We start from the raw sequence: 26,045 nt of genomic DNA, 5'->3' as shown, positions 1-26,045 counted from the left end.
ACCACCTGAAGGAGAAGGACATGCAGTTTCAGATTGAGCTAGGAGATGATGGCGTTTATGTGACTAGAAGATTTGGTATTGTCAATTTTCAGAGGGAGTCAGGTAATCCTCCATCTCAGAGATGTTCTCTATGTTCCATGCCTGAAGCAGAATCTTGTTTCAGTAGCTACCCTTGAGGACAAGAGTTATGATGTCATCTTCAGCAGAGGTGAGGCTTACCTCCAACACTTAGCTTTTGGATGTAAGAAGCATAGAGGTGTGAGGATGAAGAATCTTTACTTGTTGCAAGTAAAGACAGGCGCAACCTTGAGCAGCAAGGCAGGAATTTCGCAAAGTAGAAAGTGATGGTTGAGGAAAGCAGAGCTCTGAGAGAGTCCTTAGAGAAAGAGCAGATTAGAGTGCCTGAGAATAAGCTACTCAAGATGGAGCCTCAACCAATATCTCAATTTGAGTCTATGATAGTTGGCAATTGGGCCGACCAGCAGGATGATGAGGAGCATAGCCCAAGGGCAAGTGGATGCAGCCACTCAGTCGATGACTCCTAGAGGATTTGTTTAAGAGAGATTAGGAGAGAGTTGGATCTTCTAGTATCACCTTCAGCTAGAGGAAGCAGCCACAAAGGTACATAGGGTACATGGCACTTATGACAGAAGTGATGGACTCGCAAGCATGGTTGGAAAGAACAAGTCTTCAAATCAGGTTCCACAAGAGAAAGCAAGGAAGTTTCTAGTTCAGAGAGCGCAATTGCAACAGCGGAGAACATGGTAGTGTTGGAGACAAATCCAAGTGGACAAGGTTCTTCTAGAAGCACCGTCCTAGCTAAGAGGGAGTGTTGAAAATAGTAGCGAGTAAGGTCTTCTTTGACTTGTGCCTTAGTCAAAGAGACCACAAGCAGTCTTTCTTTAGCATGCACAAGTTCATGTAAGTTAGGACGAGTTCATGAAGCAATTTAACTCATGTGTATAGTTGGAGGCTCGGTTGTTTGTCTCCAAGTGCGAGTTAGAAGTGGAAAAGGACAAGTGACAAAGTCTCAAAGGTTATTTGTGGCTAGGACGAGTTGCAAGAGTCGGTTAGACTCAATTAACTAGTCAATCACAAGTCTGAGTTCTAAAGATAAATTTGTCAGATATAGATGGGTCGAATTACTTATAAGGAGGCTGAAGGCACATCATTGATCATTCTTGTGTGCACAAGATTGTGTGTGTGAGAGGCTTGCTAGGAAAGCGTGTAAGAAGAAGCCAATACGCAGCAAGAGAAGAAGATAACTTTTGTTTGCAGGTGTGCGCTAGGATTTAGGAGGATCCTAAATAATAGGAGCCCAAATCGGCGCTACGAAATAGGAGACTTCCTGCACTAGAAGATAGGGGTAGAGAAACAGCACAAGGAAGAGGAGCTGGATCAGGATTGTGTGCAGGGTGTTCAAGCTTAGTTTAAGCAGAGAAAACATGTGTGTTTTCTAGTAAAACTGTATTGCCTTGTAAGAGATCAATTGCTCAAATTCTCTCAATAAAATCTACAGCTAGTAGAGGGTTTTCCCAGTTGGGTTTCCCTAGAAAAGAATCTTGTGTTTTTTGTTATCGTGTGACTGTGTTTTATTTATGTTCTATTTCACTGCAAATTGGTAGAGAAATTCTGTGTCTTGGTGCAATGATTAGTTTCAGATTTGTTCACTATAGCAGTTGCAGAATTTCCAGAAAATTCTACAATCAGATTTGTAATCAACAGCACCATCAGCAGTTTTTTTCAAAAGTATTATAAATCAGCAAACAAATTCATGCATGACGTGTATCAGCAAAATGTAATTTTGTTTTCTAACGATAATAAAATTACTCTTTTCTGGGGAAAAAAGTCTATCAGCTTTCAAATTCACATCTTTTGATAGACTTAAGCTCTCAAAACAAAATTGATGGTTTACTGTGATATATTTTAAAATGATTTGCTTCTTTGTTTGCCTCTTCATATTTCTCTTTCATATCATTAAAAGAGGTTTGTTAGATCTGAAATCAATAGTTTAAGTTCTTAAGATCTAACAATCTCATATCCACATAAGGGCAAAATCCCGGTTTCAATCCTGGTTGCTCAAATGTTTCAATGTTTTGCTCATTATTTAACCTCTTAGATTGCTAGTTATTATTTCTGGAGTAGAAGTTTATATATTAGATCTGAAATTCATCTTCTAAAGGTTCATAAAACAGATCTAGTAAGCTCAAGCACTTCAAGAGCAAGTCGTGGTTATTTAATTCACATATCTTAGTATTTTGCATTTGTTCACCCTCATTTGTTGCTGGAATTAGATGCTTAATAAAAATCACACGTGGGTATGATTCATGTTTAGCTCATTTAAACTTTTTTCTAAGGGCAAATTAACCTTTATTTGCATGCTTAATTCCTTCACAAGTGTCCAGGTTTATTGATCAATCTACTTGTTAATTCTAGGGTTTAGAACACACATTTAAGTTTAATCATTGGCTTTAAACCTGAAGTTTCAAGCCTATGTTCATTTCATATTCCAGCAATTAATCCACTTCATGGTTCATGGATTGATAACATTCTAAAGGGCTAAAACAATCATGTGCTTTCATCTCATTATTTATCACTTGTAGCTGTAACATATTGGATCTTACGACTATGTTATATCGGAACAAAGAAAATTAAAAGCATTAATCTTAAGAAGGTTTTCAATAACTTCAAACATATTTCACATATAATTTTGGACACATTGAGGGCTCTCATCTCATGGTGAAACTCAGACCTTTGTGCAATCTTCCTTGAGTTGAATTTCAGCAATTTATCAAGGATAAACCCACGATTTTAACCACATTTTCATTTTGTGATATGCTGTTATACTTTCAAGTGGTTGATCTAACATATGAGAGGTGACATTGATTCCAAATCTGATTTCACACTTGATAAATTGTGCTGAAGGAAGTCTGTAGCTGAATGTTCGTGGCTTGTAATTTGATTTGATGGTTTAAGCAACACTGTGGCACAATTGATCTTCACTTCATAGCAAGTTCTCATTCTCATGGTTTAACTCAGATGTGCCTAAATACTACACATTAAGGACTCTAAATTTCATGTGTCCAGACTCCATGGTTATCTTCATTAACAAATTGGTTATTTAGTCATTTCACTCTCTCACGTGCATAACTAACTTGATGTAATTTCAATTTAATGGTGCATAGTTGATTTGCATCAAAATCCTTAAGCAAATCATACCTAAGCTTGTTTGCCACTTAAGTGATTCGCACTTTGTAACTTCAATTAACTAAAGCCTAAGTTTTCACCACTAATAACAATGATCAGGCTTCATTAAACCATTAGTGATATCCCCATGGGCCCTTGACTAGGAACCTTTTCTTACTTAACAGTGAGAGGCAAAGCAATTGAGGCGACAGTGGGTGGCTAGCCTAGTAGTTGCCTTTGGGTTCTCACCAATTGTGCATTGGACTTTTACACCTAGTGAGAACTTGAGCGGTAACACATCCCAAACATCTCATAAAAAAGAGAAATTATGATATCAAATGCAATGCTATTAGATAAAGAGAATTTGCAACAACATCCTCCACTTGTATGTTCTTCCAGAAGTTGTATACTATAAACGTCTGTTATAGCTAGAATAGAATCCTTTTTATCAGTAACAGTTATATTGTTTCCACCAGAAGCCCCCCTTGCTTTCCGATTTGAGACTCCACCTCAAAGCCTATTCCTCATTGAAACATTAAAAAGGAGAAAGATTACAAAGTGCTGAGATAGAGAAACTAGAGAACTGAACATTCTCAGCTCCCACGAAGATGTTCTCCAACCACCTCTAAGATAAGATAATTTTATTAATGTCCAACGAATGACCACAAAAGTAGGTCAATGGGACTGAAGGATACATCTAGTACAAGTACATTGTTGGAGTGCAAATGGAACTCCTGGAAAATGCCAAAGCTAAATCTAGCATACAATCAGTAAAAACATGGAAATGCATAACTAGTTCTTTCGGACCCAACTATAATTTTAAATCTAAAAGAGAAAACCTGTGGTCGTACAAGATGTGCGTAATTATGTGCCCACAAGATCATGTCTGCTGTTTTCACGGACTAGAAGGAAAGCAAGGTGTTGTCTAGTTGGTTGCCAGAAAGCCAAAATCCATGTAAAAGAAGGCACCATCGTGGTTCACCTTAGCATCTAAGTAGGGTCATAATAGCTCAGCTTATTTACCATAAACCAGTTTTCCAGAGCTAGATGATTCAATATGTTTATACCACTGCACTGAATGGTCTAACTTTAAAGATGTCTTAAAATAAATAGATAGATGTAGAGCAATTTGAATAAATTTTCACGGAACCAAAAGTTCATTCTATTTTGAAGCACACTGAAGCATGCTCTACACAAAAAACAAAATAAGCATGCTATTACTAGGAGAATGCTTACAAATCACCACTGATTAGGGTATAAAGCATACCCGTAGCCTGGCAAGTCTACTATGTACCAGCTCTTATTTATCAGAAAATGGTTGATAAGTTGTGTCTTCCCTGCAAAAAGCATAATACTAATTATGTTAGTGACAAAAAAGATTAACAAGAACAATATGCTACTTGCAACCTATAATGGACGCTAAACATGGCAGTTCAATGAGTTAATAAAAGCTGAACAAGAATATTTTCAGGATATCCCAAGGCATTTCCTATATTTGTCAAAACAACGATACTTGATTTGATAAGAAGAAAAAAATGCATATAAATTCTCTAGACCCGAAAAAATTATCGCTCACAAAATCAAGCATACTGTAATGTTCTCAAGGGATTAATTGGCCCAAGGGGCAAAGTAGCCTATCAATCCCCATAGGCTATAGTCCTCGATAAAGGTGAAAACCCCAAAATACCCAATGCTTGGGCAAATTTGGGGCAGTGTAAGATCCCCTTCTGGAGAATTCTTAAATTTTCATAAATTTCTGAGTTTATATTGGAGTTTTCAGTGATGTTTTTTTTCAAACAGTTTGGTTACACATTGTTGTAGGTACACTTTCACAACTTTAACTCAAATAAATATACACAATAACCAATATACGTCCAAAATGAAGTATTCAAAGAGTTCAGGCTGATATATATAATGCTCAGGAATTTATATGTGGCTGGCACATGATGATATTATAATGAAAACAAACTAGAGCAGCTCGCTTTACATTCATTATGCAAATACACAGAGAATTAATGAAATAGAGGAACCTGGGATTTTGTCACAAAAGTAGCTTCCAGAATATCAGTCAAAGTTGGAATGAGACCAGCAATGTAAATTCAGAATTATAACCCAAACTGATGTAAATCGTGCCACTTATTTCACTGTGGGACTGGCCCACGCAAATCTGGAAATGGGGATAACACTCAACTTAATGCGTGCTCTGCTCCAGACAGCCCCCCTCTGCGTATCAGTCCTCTTCTTCAATTATACACTTCCAGCAGCTCGACCAAATACAAGTACAACAGACCAGCACTAGTTCCTTTACTGAAAAATGGGTCTTTGTGGCTCTAAATGCACAGGAATGGTAGTGGCAGCTACCTCGTCCAGCAAAATAAGGGTCACAGCCTGCCCAGATTTGCTAGCAACCTCCAGCAATGAGATTCATTCCACACAGCACACAAGAAAAATTAAACTCAGTCCCTTTGAAGGTTATGCTCAGCCAGCAACGCAGAAGGATGAATGTGGTCCAAGTACCAAGGTAAACTTGACCCCTCAATAACCAGAAATCGGTGGAGAAATTTGAAGATGGTTTGGACTATAAGAAAGAAGAACTCGTCCCTCTTTGAGCTATCACTTCGACCCAGGTAAACTCAGATGTGCTTAGACCCTCTTAATGAAGAAACTCAGCCATGTGACTCATGAAGTTGACCCACTGGTTTATGGCAAGGTGCGGCCCTTTTCTCTTAGCAATATCAACCTCAGATTTGACTTGGTCTTCTACTTGAAAAAGATATGTAGAATAAACGAAAACGGGAGTTAAAATCAACTGATAACACCTCTTCAGCTCAAAATCTCCTGAAATTTGAGTGATTTCACTCCCTTGAACCAACTAAAGGTGTCTAATTTCAACACCAAAGCTAGCTATGGCGGCTACGGTTTCTCAAACCCTCAACTTCTTCTTCAAACTTTCCAAGAGCTCTTTTTCTCAAAATGCAAGTGAAAGAATGAGGAGAGTCTCCTCACTTTTTCTTTTTTATAAACTTGTGGCCACTTTTGCCACCATTTTACCCTTTTAATTTTTATAAAGTCAATTTATAATCTTTTCACTTTATAAAATTAAAGTGACTTTTCACTTGCCTAGGAAGTGTCCCCCTTTTCACCCCTTAGACTTTTATAATGTTTTCCTAGGCGAATCAAGTCCCCTTATTAAATTTTCCCCACCTTAGCCTACGGGAACCATGTTAGGCTAGCAGACTCTGTCATATGCTTCCTAAGTGGTCGGGGAATTACAGTCCTCCCCACCCAAAATTGTTTGTCCTCAAGCAATTTTAATTCAAGACGTTTGAGTACCTGCTCACCTTCCCAGATGGCATCCTCCACTAGTAAATCCTTCCATTTTACCAAGTACTCCTTCACTATCCTATTTCGCAGCTTCCTCTCCCTTGTTTCTAGGATCTCCTCCAGAACTGAGATCAATTCTCCTTCCTCATTCAACAGTGGGAGTTCCATGGAAGTGACAATGTGTTGTCCCAGGGCCTTTTTAAGGCATGAGACATGAAAGACATTGTGAATCTTACATCCTTCAGGAAGCTCAAGTTCATAGGCCACTTCTCCTACTCGTCTCACAATTTTGTATGGCCTGTAGAACCTGAGTTTCAACTTTTCTGTCCCCTTTGTTTTGAGTGACTACTTGTGGGGCTGAAGATGGAGGTATTCCATATCCCCCACTTCAAAGTTGGGCTCCATTTTGTTCCTGTCTACGTATATTTTTTGTTGATTCTGAGCAATCTATAGGTTGTCCTTAAGGACCTTCAAGATATCTTGGATTTCCTAAATCTAGTTCTTGGCCAGAGGTGCCCAACTATCCCCAAATATCCTATTTGCAAATGTTGGGGTGTCATACGATCATACCCATATAACGCTTTGAAGGGTGTCATGCCAATGGACATGTGGAAAGTGGTGTTGTAGCAATGCTCCCCCAGATGCAACCACTTTACCCATGCCTTTTGCTGGCCAGTTACATAATTCCGGAGATAGCCCTCCAGCCATTTGTTGACTATCTTTGTTTGTCCATCAATCTATGGGTGGTAGCTGGTGCTTGGTGTCAGCTCAGTCCCCACAAGTCTGGATAGCTCCTGCCAGAAACAGCCTATGAACCTACTATCCATGTCACTAACGATGCTCTTCAGCAACGCATGTGATTTGAAGACCACTGTGAAGAACATCTCAGCCACCTTCGTTATTGAGTATTTTGATGGTATGGCAAAGAAATGAGCGAATTTTGTGAGTTGATCTACTACTACACAGATAAAGTCTTTGCCTTGCGACAGAGGTGGCCCAATAATAAAGTCCGAGGAAATGCTCTCCCACTTCTACTCCGGAATAGGGAGTGGTTGTAGTAAACCTATTGGATGAGTGTGTTCGTCTTTGTTCTGTTGGAAAGTCTTGCATTCCTTCACGAACCTCAAAACATCCATCTCAAGGTCTTTCCAAGTGAACATCTCCCTAATTTGCCTGTAGATCTTTACGTTCCTCGAGTGCCCCGCTAAGGGTGAGTTGTGAGCTCCCTGCATAATTTTCTCCTTGAGTTGTGATTCTGGCACCAAATAGATTCGGTTCTTGTAGTAAATGATATCATCCACAACCTAGTACCTGTCATCATGAATCAACCCTTCTAGAATCTCACAGGCAAATTTATTCTTCGAATACTCCACAAGCAGCAACGACTTCCAATCATCTACCATCTCTATGAGTGAGAGAGTGGGTGGCATCCTCGAAAGAGCATCAACCACTATATTGTTTTTGCCTTTGATGTATTCTATCTCAAAGTCATAGGCCTACAATTTACTGATCCACTTTTGTTGCCTCTCACTTAGTTCCTTCTGTTCCATGAGGAACCTCAGGCTGTTATGATCTGTCTTTACTTTGAACCTATTCCCCACCAAATATTGCTTGAATTTGGCCAATGCATGCATGATGGCCAACATCTCTTTGTCGTAGATCGAATAGTGTCGCTCATAATCTCTGAGTTTGCGGCTCTCGAACGCTATGGGGTGATGATTCTGCATAAGAATTGCCCCTATCCCCGTCCATGAAGCATCGTATTCCAGCACAAATAGCTAGGTAAAATCTAGTAGTGCAAGCACAAGGGATGTACCCATTACCTCCTTCATCTTCTCAAATGTTTCCTGCGCTTTCTCTAACCAGTTGAAGGCTCCCTTCTTGGTGAGGTATGTTAGAGGTGTTGTTAATTGTGAGAACCCCTTAACAAACTTCCTATAGTAGGTGCAGAGGCCAAGGAAGCTCTTCAATTCTGTTACGTTCTTTAGGGTGGGCCACTCAATGATTACCCAAATTTTCTCCTAGTGTACCTAAACCCCATTATGCCCAATCACATGCCCTAAGTAGAGCATCTATGTCATGCCAAACTCACACTTGGACCCCTTTGCATATAGCTCATGTTCCTCCAGAATCCCCAAAACCTCGTCTAAGTGCATCAGATGGTCCTCCCAAGTCTTGTTGTAGACCAATATATCATCAAAGAAGACCAGCAAGTATTTCTACAACTGTTTATTGAACACATGGTTCATGCATGACTAGAAAGTTGTGAGGGCATTGGTCAGCCCAAATGGCATGACCAGGAACTCGTAGTGCCCATAATGGCACCTGAAAGTTGTTTTCGAGATGTCTTGCTCCCAAACTCGAATCTGGTGGTAGCTCGAACGAAGATCAATCTTCGAAAAGTATCTAGCTCCCCTCAACTCATCCATCAATTCATCTATCCTAGGATTAGGATATCAGTTTTTAATCGTCCTCTTGTTAAGAATCTAGTAGTCAATACACATCTGCAAGGTATTGTCCTTCTTCTTGGCCATGTCCACTGAAGAAGAGAAAGGGTTGGAACTAGGTCAAATATGCCCCAACCTCAACATCTCCTTAATGGCCTTCTCAATTTCATCTTTGTAAGCCTTGGGATGTCGGTATGGGCTAGTAATAACCCCTATATACCCTCCTCCAATTCAATAACATGTTCAAAACCCCTATCTAGTGGTCTACCTGGAGGAATGTCAGAAAAAACTTTTTGGTGTTTACGAAGCAATACCAAAATGTCGTCGAGATGTTGTTGTGGTTGGTCTAGATATCTTTTATCCGTAATAAGGCACTCAACTGCCCACTCAATATCGCCCTGCTTCAATATTGCTTCCATGTTGGATGTGGGCACTAATGCATGGCCCTCAAAACTACCCTTCTGCCATCTACTGGATCTTTGAATTCCATCTCCATGTTTTGTTGATCTGTAGTATACTTCCCAATGTAGTAGAGCCACTAACAAGTTGACAACCTAACACCACATTGGTGTCTGGCACATCCACCACAAAGAAGTCCTCAGTCATTGTGTAGTTCCCCATAGTTAGCTGTAGTTTGTGGACGTATCTATTGCAATCCATCTAATGGTTACCAGGTATGACGACCGTAAAACCATCAAACTCCTCAGTAGGAATCCCTCTTTGTTCTACCATGGCTGCATCTATGAAATTGTGGGAAGCTCCACTATCGATCAATATCGTCACCTTGTGTCCTGCCAGAACCCCTCTGACTCTGAAAGTATGATACCTGGGGAATCCTGACATGGATGCAATGATAAGGGCTTTGCCCTTTGCATGTGAAGTCTCACCCCCAACTGTCTAATGTATTTGTCCCTGTGCTTGTCCCTACATCGGCTCCTCATCTCCATCATCAATGTCACTCTTAGAGTACACCTCAATATGGTGAGTCTTGCCCACCTTGTCCTTACCATTGTTTTAAAAAACAGTCGAGTCGACTCTGACTTAGCTGAGTCAAACCGAGCCAATGTCGAGTCGGCTTGGTGGTTGAAACGGAAAGTTTGGTCGAGTTGTTACTGAGCCAGTGATTGACTCGGTCGACTCGATAACAACTCGGCCGACTCAGTAATAACTCGGTCGACTCGGTAACAACTCGGCCGACTCGGTAATGACTCGGCCGACTCGGTAATGACTCGGTTGGCTCGGTAACAACTCGGTCGGCTGGGCTCTTTGACAAAAATCCTGAAGCACATTTGTCAAAAGTTGTTCCGCCTCCTACATATCAATGGTTGGGTTGTTGTTTATTGCATATTTATAGCCCTAAAGTAATCTATCACTGTGAGAAAGTTTTGAAAATTACAAGGCCGAAATATGTTTATCCTAGTGGCATGAATTAGAAAACTAAAACAATGCATTGAGCCATACAATGTTTTTAAAAACGCAAACGTTCTGGAAATGGACTAATAAATACATATTTACGTCTGATTGTTCTGGAGCTTGACTAGAATTAAATCAAGGGTTTTGAGACTTCATTAGGGGCAGAGAATTGGTATTAGTGTTGTTGTACTCTAGTGATTGTCCTTAGGTTGAGGCAAAAAAGAATCCTAGCATTGGTGGCTAAGTATGAACTTTGTATTGGACATTGCACTGGGTGCCATTTTGATATAATGGATATATTCATGAGCCTACTTTGATCATATGTTGTATTCTCTCTATATTCTAAAGCTTTGTGTTTGGAAACATGAATGAAAATCTTTCAAATTATGTTTTTTATAAAAAAATAAATATTTAATGTATTTTTTACAACAACCGAGTCATTGAAATCAAACCGACTGAGTTGATACAGAGTCGGAGTCGGAGTCAGAGACGACCTTCGGCTATTTTCGAGTCGGAGTCGAAGTTTTAAAACATTGGTCCTTACCTGCACATCTATGCCCTTGTGCCCACGGCTCCTGACAATTGAAACAGAGCTTCTTCTTTCTTAACTCCTTTCGGGTCTCCTCATCCATCTTTTGTTTCCCGATCCACTCCTTCTAAAAGGGCTTAACCTCTTTACTCTTATGAGGGAAAGGAGGTTTGGGAGTGAATTTGATTTTTGACGCGGCATCGTGCATATCCCTAGTCGTGTTAATTGCAGCACAAACTTCAAAGAGTAGTGGGTTCAAAGCCTTTGACCCATCCATGTAGGGCCTCTAACGAACCCTCTACAAATAGCAACACCAATTTGGCCTCTGAGATATCTGTGACCATAGCAGCAGTTAGTCTTTGAAACTTTTTAATGTAAGCCTCTGGACTGCCTATTTGCCTGAGCTGTGCTAGCTCTCAAAAATGAAACTCTGGGTCCTTCTTGTCAAAACGCTCAATGAATCTCTAAGTGAACTGAGTGTATGAGGTGATGTTGTTGTGACCCATAGTCACCAATCCATGGTACCACCAATCATAGGCCTCGCCATCCAAGCGTAATGTGACTAGCTTGATAGCCTCCTCATCTATCATCCGATGCAACTGGAAGTATGTTTCCAGTTTCTATACCCACAACCGAGTTGAGCATTTGGATGACCCATCAACGCAAGGGATGGTCACCTTCCCCAATGTCTTTTGTAGCTCATTACTCTGCCTCGGGGCTTTCTAAGAAGTTTTCGGCTTGCTCTTCAACTGAAGGTGGCAGAAGTCAAAGAAACTCATGACAACCCGGAACTCTCGTCCCAATGCTCTGTATTCCTACAGATAATCTGCATAAGGAATCCCTTGACTAGACTGTTCTGTTTGGTCCCCTACTATCTCATGTAAGAACTAAGGCATGTTTGGTTTGGGTGTCATGTTAAATGAGCATGAATGGCTGTGTAGTAGTATGGGCTTCACTGCCCTCTGCACTATTGGACCATTTTCCATTCATTGGTCCCTTTCCAGTGGAAGCCCCTTTGTTTGTCATCCCTCTCATCAAGTCTACCATCTCCTTTTGGCCTTTAGCCAAATCATTTATTGCCCTAAGCAAATTGTTAAAGGCTTGGTTCTCCTTATCACCCATGTCTGGCTCTTCTATTTCAGGTGTTTCTTCTACCCCTTTTCCTTTCTCTGGTGTTTTTTCACCCTCACTATCTGGAATATCTTCTTCTCTAATAGGAGTGGGTTCTCTATGTGAGTACTTCCTCCTGTAAGTTATCCCTCTGAAAGGACTTTCCGTTGTCATATCATCACTAACAAGTTGCCCTTAGACTCCACAGCTGCCCAAGAACATGCTTTGATACCACTCTACGATCCTCTTCCAAAGAATTCTTAGATTTTCAATAAATTTCTGAGTTTATATTGGAGTATTCAGTGATGTTTTTTTTCAAACAGTTTGGTTACACACTGTTATAGGTACACTTTCACATCTTTAACTCAAATAAATATGCACGGTAACGAATATACGTCCAAAATGAAGTATTCAAAGAGTTCAGGCTGATACATATAATGCTCAGGAATTTATATGTGGCTGGTACATGACGATATTATAATGAAAACAAACTAGAGAAGCTCCCTTTACATCCACTATGCAAATACACACAGAATCAATGAAATAGAGGAACCTGGTATTTTGTTAAAAGAGTAGCTTCTAGAATATCAGTGAAAGTTGGAAAGAGACCAGCAATGTAAATTCAGAATTATAAGCCCAAACTGATGTAAATCGTGCCACTTATTTCACTGTGGGGTTGACCCACGCAAATCCGGAAATGGGGATAACGCTCAACTTAATTCGTGCTTTGCTCCAGACAACCCTCCTCTGCATATCAGTCCTCTTCTTCAAATATACACTTCCAGCATCTCGACACAATGCAAGTACAACAGACCAACACTCGTTCCTTTACTGCAAAACGGGCCTTTGTGGCTCTACACCCACAAGAATGGCGGTGGCAACTACCTCATCCAGCTAAATAAGGGTCACAACCTGCCCAGATTTGCTAGCAACCTCCAGCAATGAGATTCGTTCCACACAGCCCACAAGAAAAATTAAACTCAACCCCTTTGAAGGTTACGCTCAGCGAGCAACACACAAGGATGAATGTGGTCCAAGTACCAAGGTAAACTCGACCCTTCAATAACCAGATATTGGCCCACAACTTCGAAGATGGTTTGGACTCTAAAAAAGAAAAACTCGTCCCTCTTTGAGATAGCACTTTGACCTCGGTAAATGTTGATTTTTGTAGCATCAGTTGTATTCTAGCCACGAAATTTGGTGGAGAGGCTAGAATACATGTATTCTCCGAAACCCAGAAATTGTTTCTGAAAATTCCACATAGAGAGGACTTAATTAAAATAATAAACTTTTTTTAATGGTTCCTAAGTCTAAACTTAGGAAATCTGGTTAATTAAAGGGTATTAATTAAGTCATGGTAAAATCTTCTAGAAAAAACATGGATCGAGTTCTAGTTAATCTTAGCCATCGATTATGTTTTAATCTTGGCCGTTGAAGCCTCAGCAAGAGATTATAAGAGGAACTTCAATGGGGGTTGGAGAACACACTTGGAGCCACCATGAATTCACTATTGTTGGGAAATTGAACTCCAGAGTAGCAGTTGTGAGTTGTCAGAGGTGATTCAGTAGTTTCGAAGTAGTGAGAGTGGGGCAGGGATAGTAAGGCCGAAAGGAAGTTTTTCCAGTCCGGTGAGTGCATAGTAGAGAGACAACATAGTCCACAGAGAGGCTGACGCAGTGCAGAGAGGCAGCGCAGAGCTTCAAAGGGAGATCTATATTTGTTGAGAAGTTGAGTTTCAGAGGAAGGAGGAGGAGTGGGAGGCCGAAGAGCCAGAATATCGAGTTTCCAAAGTAGCAGTTGATCAGCAGAGTGAGAGAGACGTTGATCCGACCGAAGAGCCAGAATATCGAGTTTCCAAAGCAGCAGTTGATCAACAGAGAGAGAGAGAGAGACGTTGGTCCCAGCAGGCTGACGCAGAGGCAGCGAGGGGCAACTCATCTTGAGCTAAGGTCAGTGTCGGATCATCGATGGAAGTGAGATTTTTCTCACTAAACGTTTGTCAGTTATTTTATCTGTATGGAAAGCTAGATTTCAGCGTCCATAGATTTGTACTCGGATTTACTATTGCATAATAATCAAACCCTCAGTTGTTGCACCAGTTTTCCCAAGTTGGGTTTTTCTGGGGACATTGGTCCAAAAATAACAGTGTAATATTGTGTGTGCATTTGTTCTTCCACTGTTTTTAATTCTTCCGCAATATTGTATTTGTGAAGGCTGCAATATATATGTTTCGATATTTACCGTAGGAAACTGCAAGTAATTTGTTTGATTAATTTGACAAATAGAAGAAACATTAGCAGTTGTTGCAGTAGGATTTGGGGTCACTGAATTTTCACATGGTATCAGAGCACAGTTTGTAGGCCGGAGAGCTCAATAGCAGAAGGGAAGAAGGATTTTGAATCTCTGTAGAGGCAACAGTTCGAAACCCTCAGAGGTTGCGCAATCCCTTGGGCCAAAAGGATTAGTTTTTGAGGAAAATTTATTTCTTTGAGAGAGTTGACAGAAACTAAATTTTCTAGATTGAAGATTTCCAGAGGCAAAGGGAATAGTAGCAGTTTCCTTGCAAAGCAGAGCTTCTGCTGGGACGCAGATATTTTCAGCAGTTTGCTAGTGCCAAAATAAAGTCAGGAGGAAGGAAGAGTACACATTGAGGTAATTCTTTTCTCAGGGGACTTCTAGCCCAAAAGTTTGAATTTTCCTAGCAGAGCAACAGTAGTTGTGAGTAAATTTGCTCACTCCAGTAGGGAGTGCATAGAGCCAATCAACAACTCCGCAGAGGAGAAGAGAAGAAATTTGACTTTTTGCAGAAATGGCTACAGATGGGCAAGATCCATGAAAGAGCAGCAGATTAGATCTAGTTGTTGCATATTTCTCACATGGATCAATATCCTTGCTACAGGAGCCAAACAAAATTAGTAGCAGGAGGATCACAGTGTCAGCAGACACAGCTAGTCATTCAAATGACAGTTGTATAGCTAGTTGCAGTCAGTTCCCGGAACACACTTGCAAAACTAGTTGCAGTGATGCAGGCAGTGTGAATTGCCCAGTTGCAGTATGCAGGTGCAGTTCCAACCAGGAGATTCCCAGCATAGAGCTTCGCAGTCCAGTTTCCAGTGCAAAAGGACTATGTGAGTTGCCAGGAGGGAGTAGAGAGATTTCCCATAGGGCGATCGAGACTCAAAGGGAGTTTAGTTTCAAAGGGAGCAACCCTATAGAAGCTAGTACTTCAGGATCTAGGGAGATCAAATTCAGTATTGCAACAGTTGCAGTAGCACTACAAAAGCATCAATAGAGCAGTAACAATAGTAGTATGAGTAGATCAGATTTCGCGATGGTGACAACGATACCTCGAGGAATGAGGTTAGGTGATTTAGTTTGGTAGCCCCAGAGAGCTACAAGCTAGGCAGGATCGTTGAGGAGGTCCACCTCATGAGTCAATACCTTGCTACAGGAGCCCATAACATTTAGTAGCAAGATGGATAAGTGGGAGTTGGTGCAGTGAGGTGCCAGATTGACAGATCCAGTAGCTAGTAGCAATCAGAGACTGAGCAGCGCAAAGCAAAGTTGGTAACAGTGCAGTTGGCATAGAGCAGAGTCAGCAGCATCACAAAGGCTTCAGTGACAAGGTAGAGTCTAGCAGCAGTCGGGACTCGAGTGACAGATGTATCATACTGACCACATTTGGTTTAGTGTTTTGGATGTTTTTCTGTTGTAGTTGTTGCAGTTGCAGCAGCAGCAGTTGAAGAGGGTTACAATGCAAATGCAGTATTGGCAGCAATTCAACATGGCCAAAAACAGCATGGTTGCAGCAATCGAAGTTGTTCAGTAGTTAATGGGCAATAGAGCCAGACATCAGCAGCACAACAGGATATGGTGCAGAGACAGAGTGATGCTTCAGTGGGTTGCAGCACTATAACACATTCCTCACTAAGAGGGAGTGTTGATTTTTGTAGCATCAATTGTGTTCTAGCCACGCAATTTGGTGAAGAGGCTAGAATACATGTATTCTCCGAAACCCACAAATCGTTTCTGGAAATTCTACCTAGAGAGGACTTAATTAAAATAATTAACTTTTTTTTAATGGTTCCTAAATCTAAACTTAGGAAATCTGGTTAATTAAAGGGTATTAATTAAGTCATGGTGAAATCTTCTAGAAGAAGACATGGATCGAGTTTTAATTAATCTTAGCCATCGATTATGTTTTAATCTTGGTCGTTGAAGCCTCAACGAGAGATTATAAGAAGTACTTCGATGGGGGTTGGAGAACACATTTGGAGCCACCATGAATTCAATATTACTAAGAACTCCAGAATAGCAGTTGTGAGTTGTCGGAGGTCATTCAGTGGTTTCGAAGCAGTGAGAAGGGCAAGGATAGTAAGGCCGGAAGGAAGTTTTTCCAGTCTGGTGAGTGCATAGTAGAGAGACAACGTACTCCACAGAGAGGCTGAGGCAAGCGCAGAGCTTCAGAGGGAGATCTGTATTTGTAGAGGAGAAGTCGAGTTTCAGAGGAAGGAGCTAGAGTGGAGCCCAGAGAGCTAGAATATCGAGTTTCCAGAGCAACAGCTGATCAGCACAGTGAGAGAGACGCTGGTCCCAGCAAGCTGACGCAGAAGCAGCAAGGGGCAACTCATCTTGAGCTAAGATCAGTGTCGGATCACCGGTGGAAGTGAGATTTTTCTCACTAGATGTTTGTCAGTTATTTTATCTCTATGGAAAGCTCGATTTGAGCTTCCATAGATTTGTACTCATATTTACTACTGCATAATAATCAAACCCTCAGTTGTTGCACCGGTTTTCCCAAGTTGGGTTTTCCGGGGACATTGGTCCAAAAATAACAGTGTAATATTGTGTGTGTGCATTTATTCTTCCAATGTTTTTAATTCTTCTGCATTATTGTATTTGTGAAGGCTGCAATGTATATGTTTCGATATTTACCGTAGGAAACTGCAAGTAATTTGTTTGATTAATTTGACAAATAGAATAAACATTATCAGTTGTTGCAGTAGGATTTGGGGTCACTAAATTTTCACAGTAAACTCATATGTGCTCAAACCCTCTTAATGAAGAAACTCGGCCTCATCACGCATGAAGTCAACCCACTAGTTTATGGCAGAGTGCGCCCCTTCTCCCTTATCAATATCGACCTCAAATTTGACTTGGTCTTCTACCTGAAAAAGATATGTAGAATAAACTAAATCGGGAGTTAAAATCAATTGATAACACCTCTTCAATTCAAAATCTCCTACAAATCATTGTCTCCATGAAAGCACAATGGTGAAATCTGAGTGATTTCACTCCCTTGAACCAACTAGAGTGTCTAGTTTCAACACCGGAGCTAGCTATGGCGGCTAAGGTTTCTCAAACCCTCAGCGTCTTCTACAAACTCTCCAAGAGCTCTTTTTCTCAAAATGCAAGTGAAAGAATGAGGAGAGTCTCCTCATTTTTTCTCTTTTATAAACTTGTGGCCACTTTTGTTGCCATTTTACCCTTTTAACTTTTATAAAGTCACTTTATAATATTTTCACTTTATAAAATTAAAGTGACTTTTCAATTGCCTAGAAAGTGTTCCCATTTTCACCCCTTAGACTTTTATAATGTTCTCCTAGGCAAATCAAGTCCCCTTATTAAATTTTCCCCGCCTTAGCCTACAGGAACCATGTTAGGCTAGCAAATTCCATCATATGCTTCCTAAGTGGTCAGGGACATTACAGGCAACTGGGGCAAAAATGCCCAAAGTTGGAGTTTGATGTGAATCTCACTCAACAAATTAAGGAGGAAAATCCCCTCAAGGAAATCTATAAAGACAAGATGGTTGGATTCATTTGGATCATCATTGGATGGGATCATTTGTCTCTAATTTTCTTTGAGCCTAAAGCTCTAAGGTTTGAATACCCCATTTTATCGTGAACTACTTTTGGTGGAGGTGATCCCACCCTACTTAGTCACTCTCGTTTATCATTTCTTCTTTCCACTTTGTTCTGGCATAGGATTCCCTATCTACAAGGAGCAGCAAAGAATAATCGTGGAGGAGCCTAGAATAAGGAAGGTCGAAGCACATTAAAGCTAGACGAATTACCTCTATGCTAGTTCAGCACAAAAAGAAGCTTTTCAAGAGTAGTCGTCCTGAGGTCATTTACCTGTTTCAGATCGAAGCCTACTAAACCCTTGAGCAGCTCTCCTATAGCAGAAAGAAATTTACTTGAAGTAAGATGGAGCAATTCTGGGGGCTAACATTAATTTCTGAGCAGCTTTCTAAGGCCAAATTGCAAGCAAATAGCCTCTCCGGGCTTGAACAAAAGTCTGAGTCCTTAGAGCTACTGTCTGGGTGGATTACTATTACTTCTTGAAGCTGTCGGAGTCTCCTGTATATAGATCGAAGTCAAACAGTCATCCGAAGCAGGCAATGAGCTCTTGATGAAGTATCTTGAGTTAGCCGAAGAGCTATAGCTATTAGCCACAGACCGAAGCATGAGGGCGGTCATCGAGCTGCTTGGAACAGTATGAAATTACGACAAGTTATCTACCTGGAGAAATCCAAAGATTATGGACAGAGTAGAAGACGTTCAGCTAAAGTCATCTTTTTCCTTAAGCGTGTTTGACTGGTGTAGACTCTGAGGCAGTTTTTGAAGGAGATTGGAAGGTGACCATAGGTCTTGGAACTGGTTATTAGCATCATGTAGTAGATTCTAGATTTTGAAAGTGTTTTAAGAATACTAGTTCTGCACAGGGGGAATTAAATCATTGGTGTTTAAGCAATTGGTTATTTTTGGAGGTACTTGGAATTCTTTGTTGAATTATTGAATTTCATTAGATGAACAGTGACATTATTATTGAATAAGTTGTGATATGATTGTTGCCTAATGTGTAATGATACTTAGTCTGGAATCTGGATCATTTTGTATTGTGTTATTGAGTGAAAATATTTATTGAATGAGCAAAAGAAGTTTTTGTTGGACACCCTATATACCAAAAACCCTAGGTCAAAAATTACCCTAGGATACTACAGTGATATCAGAGTTGGCTCTCTTGCTACCCTGGAGGGTGTTTGAAGATGGGACAGCTGGAAGCATTTTTTGGCAAGGAGTATGCAAAATTTCAGAGGAAGCTGGAAGAGCAGCAAGCAGAAAGTTGAAACTATTAAAAAATTACAACTCTGGAACAGAATGGCCCTTATAGAATTAGAAAGGTTGGAAAGAAAAGCTGCAGCACCTAAGGAAAATGATGATGATAAGTGCACACAACAGGAAGCAGGTATAAAGAAGTGGAACGACTTTTGGGCTAGCTACAAGGAAAACAAATCAAGTGACACTAATGAGCCCAAGACAAAAAAAAATGAAGTACAGAAGAAATTGAAGCAAGGATAAAGGCATACCAAGAAAAATGGTCCCAGTTATATCCTCTAAAAAGGAACAATAAGTTTGGTCCCATGTCCAGCCCCATGAATTGTGATAAGGTCAACAAAGGGCATGTTGATCAAGAGAGTATTGATAAATACAAGCTAAAGTTATTGCCGGCATAGAAGGATGATACTTTGAAAGTCCTGGATCATGAGAAAACTCCTGAACAAAAGGGTGAATCTTTAGGAGACAGTCAGGTTGTCTCTCTACAAGGTGATATAATCAAGAGAGGACCAATCATAGATGAACATGTGCATGCTCAAGGTAGAGATCAGTGTAGATAATATCGGCGAATAGCATAAATATCTCGATATTTTCGGCTCCCGAAAATATCGCAATATTTACGAAATATCAGCGATATTTCGGCAAAATATCGCGCAACGATATAAAAAATTGCCGGGCGTGTTTTGCCGCGGCTAGAAAAAGGAAAAATTGGTTTTTTTTCTTCATTTCTGTTTCTGAGTGTTGGAGAAGGAAGGGGAAGAGTTTTGTGGTAGTTGTCAAGGAGGGTTTGAGGATCAAACAACGATTATCACCACCAACTAAGATTTTTTTGTGGATCAAAGATTTTGAATAATAGTGAGACAAACTTCATTTCTTCCATTAACAGGTAAGTTCTTAAAAACCCCTATGTTAATGATTTTTTCATAGATTTAGGGTTATGCTTGCTTGCCTCTTTGCCTACCAACATTTTGTTTCTTTGTTTTTTTCCATTTGCTATGATTTTCATGCCCATGAACCAATGCAAGGGTTTTCTCCATATTTGGACCGCAAGCTTCATTTTTTTTTCAACTTTCTTATGCACCCTCTTATTCCCATTTTTCATTCACATTACAAAATGCAAATAATGTAGTAATTTTTTTGAATGAGGTGGTTATTACTTATTATTTTTTCATTTTGTGTTGGGGGGTTTAACGCCAATTTTTTGTTTTCTGTTGTGCCCTAGGTTTGAATTAGTTCACTACAAATGTCAAATATGCCAAAAGCCTTGGACCCATTTTGGGAGTATAGGGAGGCTGTTGGTGGGGCAAATCAGGCATATATATCATGCAACTTGTGTGGGACCAAGATGTCACGAGGGATTACACGATTGAAATACCATCTAGCTAGACTCTTTGCATATGATGCAGATGTAATGCCTTGTATGGTTTCTAGTGCAGAGGTTATACAAAAAGCTTGTGAAGCAATTGCTGAACAAGACAGAAAGAAAGCTGCTAGGGAGAGGCCAATGGTCTCAGATAGATAGCTGCTAGTTTTATTTGTTTTGCAATTTTTGCTACATATAAGTTTATAACTCATGATGATGAAATACTTTTAAAGTTTTATATATGTGATGTTATTTTGTTTGAGTCCTTGATTGGACAATTATCACTATCAAGGATCAGCAGGATATGTGATGTTATTTTGTTTGAGTCCTTGATTGGACAATTATCAGGGATCATGAGGATTTGGTATCGCCTTTGAAGTTTGATGTATCATTTCTATTTGACATCGTATATATCAGTGCCTTCTTCATATTTATGTGCCAATGTGTTTAGTTCATGTTGTTATTGCTTTATATGTTTAGAAATCTGAAAAAAAAAAATGAATATATTATCCATTTTTTATGCTTGCCGATATTTTCGCCGCCGATATTGCCGATAAGATATTTTCTAGACCCTCGCCGATATTTTGCCAATACCGATATTTTCAACACTGGTAGAGATCATAATAGCAGTGACAAGCAACAGTGTCAACCCCATATAGAGCACAAGTTAAGTGGATCGTCATCATTTAACAGGATTAATATTACACAGTTTACTCATGGCATTCACAAGCAATCAAATTCAGCAGCCTTAGCTTTGAATTTCTTTAATTGAGCCAAACGACAAGAAGATCATCGTGCTGATAAAAAACCACAAAATATCTGCACAGTATATAGAGGACACACAGACTTTATAGCAGAAAGAATAGATTGGAGTAATGAAGCTGATAAGCTAGAATATTATAATGATGGGAATTAAAAAAGCCAGTTAGAATAGACACTGATCTAGATGAAAAAATGCAAAATGTAGAGGATGAAAAGCAACAGGCGTTTGGAGCTGATATGCTCGTGGATGGAGAAAAAATTTTAGGAATGGGAAACTCTTTAAAGCATTTATTTGAAGGACATCATATGAGCTACAATGAGTCTACAAGGAGGAAATCATTATATAATCTACAGCTTGATGTTAAAGACGGTCAAGATTTTTATGCTTCATTTTGTTGAATTTCTAGTGCAATCAAGACTAGTATAGTTTTTTTCAAAAATTGATAACTACTTCCAATCATTAAGTAGTTACACATGAAAAATTTCAACAATTCGCTTTTATCAATGGAGAAATAGAGATCACAGTAAACAATAAACAAGAGAAAAGAGACACCAAAAATTAGGCTCACACCCAGGGCAAAACCCAGTTTATCAATAATACATTAAAATATTCCAACAAGATTCCAAACTTTCTAACCTCATAAATGTCAAGTCAAACCAGTGAACGAAGAGAGAGAAATAGTCAATTCTGGTCAAAATCTTATCTGCAACAAAAGGGCCAAATTTCGGCCTGTGGAAGATAGTCAAACCTCAGTCAACGAACCTCTGAAATCTTTGGTCAAAGTCATAAGTTTGACCTGCGATCAAAGTCCCAAAAACAAGTCAGATTCTCGGTCAAATAGAGTCAATAGATCCCTGGAATATTCAACCTCCAAGACAGTCAAAGAGCTCGGTCAAAACAAAAGCAATCTCTCCAAGTCAACGTTGGTTAAAGAGAAGAAGATAGGTTGGTCAATGCAAAACAAATTCTCCTTTTGTCTCCTTCGCACATGAGGATGTCTTCTCTCTATTTCAGATCGAATGTGTGTGATGAGATGATGCCAAATGAGCTTCAACGATGTCTTATTTATATGTATCATGAAAGGTGGTTTTTCCAAATGTGCAACAGACTCGATCACTCTTTGACCGACTCGGTCAAACTTCAAAAATTGAATTTTTCTTCATGATTTGCCAATGAAAATACCGACCATAGCTACCAAATTTTCAACACTCCCTCTTAGCTAGGGAGATAGTTTTCATTCTCTCTCAAGATCAATCTCCCCAACCAATCAATAGGTCTCTCAGCCCACAGCCTAAGGGAGAGGTCACAAGTACAAGTCTCTCTCTCTCTCAAGATCAATCTCCTCGACCAATCCATAGGTCTCTCAGCCACAGCCTAAGGGAGAGATCATCAATCTCATCATAAGGAAAGATACACAGCATCCAACACATCCCATAAGCCACAACCTTATGGCATACATGTCAGTGCCCAACTTATCAATCAATAAGGCCAAACCTATCATATGCACAAGGTACATCTCCCCAACCACAAACAAGGTCTCTCAGCCCACAGCCTAAGGGAGGAATCCCTATCTCAACCAATGTTATCGGAACTGAACCGGTATCGAACCGAAAAACCTTGTGGACCCGGAACCGATCGGAACCAGACCAGAACCAGAAAAAAAATCGAAAAAAATAAAAAACAAAAAACAAAAAACCGTTTACCCAAATTACATAAAATATTAATATTTTAAAGAAAAACAGAAATATTCATGTACATCCATATGAATCCAAACCATTTATGCACAAATATGCAAAAATTCTCATTTATATAGCAAATAATAGTGCATATAACCAAAATAGCACTTAGTGCAAAACATCGCTAAACCAAAAATGTTACAAACATCAAGAAGCAGGCTCTAAAAGGCCTTTGTAGTCCAAAATAACATGCTAGATCATAGTATTATACTACATCCTACAATGCTACAAGCTACAGCTATAGAAAATCAATGATCAAATCATCAATCATCATCAAAATCATCATCCTCCTCATTCTCATCTAAAGAATGAGTAGCATCCAAGTCTGCAATGGGATTACGGCTTGATTCCCCTAGCCCTAAAGCTGCTACTAGTGCTTTTGATATATCTGCCTCTGCATCCCGTGGAGGTGGGTCCAAGTCTAACCAAGAAAGGTCTTCATTGTCAAATGCTATTGGTTGACTCTTCACAACCCATTCTGATGTTGGATCAAAGTCACCCAAGACAATGTTGCTTGTTTCAGGGATTTTATTCAGCAATTGACTGCGCCTCAACCTAAGGTTGTACTGAACAAAAACCATGTCATTCAACCGCTTTTTCTCCAAACGATTCCTCTTCTTAGTGTGTATACGCTCACACCCTGAAGCACTACATGTCCGACTCAAAATCAGCTCTCCAAGACTCCAATCAGCACTTCAAAACTGCAAAAAAACTCCCTCAGAACAACCTTGCAAATAACTTTGGGGGGGCTAGATTAGGTTTAGAATTTAGGAAAATTAATTAAAAAATAAATAAATAAATAAAATCAATTTTTTTGGCCTGCCTAGTCGTGGGGCCCGCAGAAACAGTTTGGAACAGGTCATTTCCAGTTCGGAGGGCCGGTTCGGACTGGTTAGTTTTTCCGGAACCGGTTCGGTTCCGATAACACTAATCTCAACCCCCGACTATATAGTCTCACGGTCCACGACCTAAGGGTGAAAACTCGAGATCAATCTCCCCAACCAATCCGTAGGTCTCACAGCAATTGCCTAGGGAGAGATCACAGAATCAGTGTCCCAACCAAACTGATCTCATAGTCATCATGACGTAAGGGATCATTTTATGCCTCAAAACCAAGCTCCCCGACCAAACTCACTGGCCTCCCAGTCAATCGAACTAAGGGAGTGACAATCTTCCTGAACAATCCATAAGTCTCACACTCAGGGCCTAAGGAAGATTGTCAATCATATGATGTTGTACAATCAGTGCTCCCTCTCTCTCAGAGAGGGATTCTCAACAACTCCAAGTTGTTCTCTGAAATAAGAAAACTTTATTCGGGACAATGGCTTTGTCAACACATAAACAACCTGCTCATTAGTAGGGACATATTTGAGCCTCACAGTGCCCCTCTGGACAATATTCTGAATGTAATGATGCTTTATCTCAATGTGTTTCGACAGACTTTCTTGTAAACCAAACTAAACTTCAGGCTGTGCTTGAATCAGTGGAATTTTTATGGTCAACACTGATGCCATATGGTTGTGGGGATGCTACACATTCAAATTTTATCGTAAACCAAGCTTCAAACTAAGGTTCAAACAGATGATTGTTTTATGGTCCACACTTATGTCATATGACTTCAAGGATGCTGAGCATTTGAATTTTGTTGTGATTTCTTGCGGGATGCTTTAGAACTATTGATCAAATTAGTTTAACACTCATAAAATTCTGTAATTTACCGTTTTTCTTTCTGTGCCTATTGTATCTGTTCACTACACTGTTTTTCTCCGTATTTGAGATTCAACATATCGTACCAAAATGCTTCAGTAAGATAGAACAAGACGGTACGGAGTTTTTGAAAAAAGAAAAATGGAACCCGTGATCATAAATGCACCAATGTAGTAGACACTACCAGAAAAAAATCCAGGCACATACATTTGCATCAGAAACTAAAACAAGAAAAGAACTCTAACCCTAAAATCTCTGACCCTAACCTGGTGTCTTGGAAGTCATGGCGATGTCTTTCTTCCTGACCAGTGAATTGATGAGAGAAGACTTGCCAACATTGGAGCGGCCCATCATGGCTATCTCAGGCAAGCCATCCTTAGGGCAGTCTTTGGCCCTGCCGCTGCTTTTCACGAACTCCACCTGCTTAATCTTGGCATCCCCTGCGTAAGGACCAACCACTATATTCGACCCTGGCAATATCATCTCAGCTTTGATTTTATCTCTTTCAATCCCAGGGGGGATGAATAGCTTGCCAACAGGGAGTTTGGTGGCTCCTGGAGAGGGATGTGCTGCGGCATCTGATTCTTTGGAGGGCATTGCCTCTGCAGCCCTCGTACTGGCTGTGGTGGCATTGAGGATGATGTTTGGTCTCCCGTTGGTCACGGGAACGGTGTTGATGGGCCGGTTGCGGGTTAAATTGGTGGCGGTGAATGATATGGGTACCAGAACTTGGGATGGCAATTGCAGATGCAGGCGAGCTCTCAGAAGCATTTTTTCAGAAAGTTAGAAGTTTGGATGAGAGGAGCACGGAAAATAGACGGTGGTCTGTAAGGAGATATTATTTTTGGTTTTCATGTGAAGAAGGTTTGTTAGAGCCATCATATTTGAATGTGTTACGGTGCGAAAAAGATAAATGTTTTAGGAATAAGAAATAAGTATATATCTATAATCTGTATTAAATTTGTGAAGATACACATTTTTTTTTTTTTCTTGAGGGTAAAATTTGAAAACAAATATATCTTTTATAAAAAAGAAGTATTTACTTATTTAGTAAAAAATGTATTTATGTATTTAATAAATTTAAAATTAAATTTTTTTGTTAAAATTAAATATTTATTTAAATTGGAAGTGGTTGGTGGCAAATTTTGAAAAGCTACTTAAACATTGGAGCTTTAAATGGTTATCTAAATTGGGTTGGTTGGTTTTAATTAAATATGTTTTGGAGGCAATTCCAATTTATTGGATGGCTTTATCTTGGGTACTAAAGGGAATCTTGTCATCTATTAGAAAATTGTGCTCGCAATTTTTGTGGGCACGTTCTAAAGAAGAAGACGTTCTCCTGTGGG

At 39.9% G+C, this 26,045-nt stretch overlaps 1 protein-coding gene across 1 annotated transcript in view; it reads right to left on the bottom strand.

Annotated features, from left to right (window-relative positions):
* Positions 1-25,602, bottom strand: part of EMB2001 (P-loop containing nucleoside triphosphate hydrolases superfamily protein) — a 40,651-nt gene extending 15,049 nt beyond the window's left edge. Inside the window, exons 1-2 of the mRNA XM_089446227.1 lie at positions 24,966-25,602; positions 4,454-4,523 (exon numbers count right to left, since the gene is read on the bottom strand). Of these exons, the coding sequence (XP_089302353.1) occupies positions 4,454-4,523; positions 24,966-25,470 (575 nt within the window). The 5' untranslated portion in view covers positions 25,471-25,602. The remainder of the gene's footprint in view (positions 1-4,453; positions 4,524-24,965) is intronic.
* Between the last annotated feature and the right edge of the window lie 443 nt (positions 25,603-26,045).

Source organism: Pinus tabuliformis, chromosome X (assembly GCF_031772625.1).
Source record: "Pinus tabuliformis cultivar Carrire ecotype Pingquan chromosome X, CPIR1, whole genome shotgun sequence".
In the NCBI taxonomy this organism is placed as follows: domain Eukaryota; kingdom Viridiplantae; phylum Streptophyta; class Pinopsida; order Pinales; family Pinaceae; genus Pinus; species Pinus tabuliformis.
Note: the sequence above shows the minus strand (reverse complement) of the source record. Positions and strands in the feature narration are given on the sequence as shown.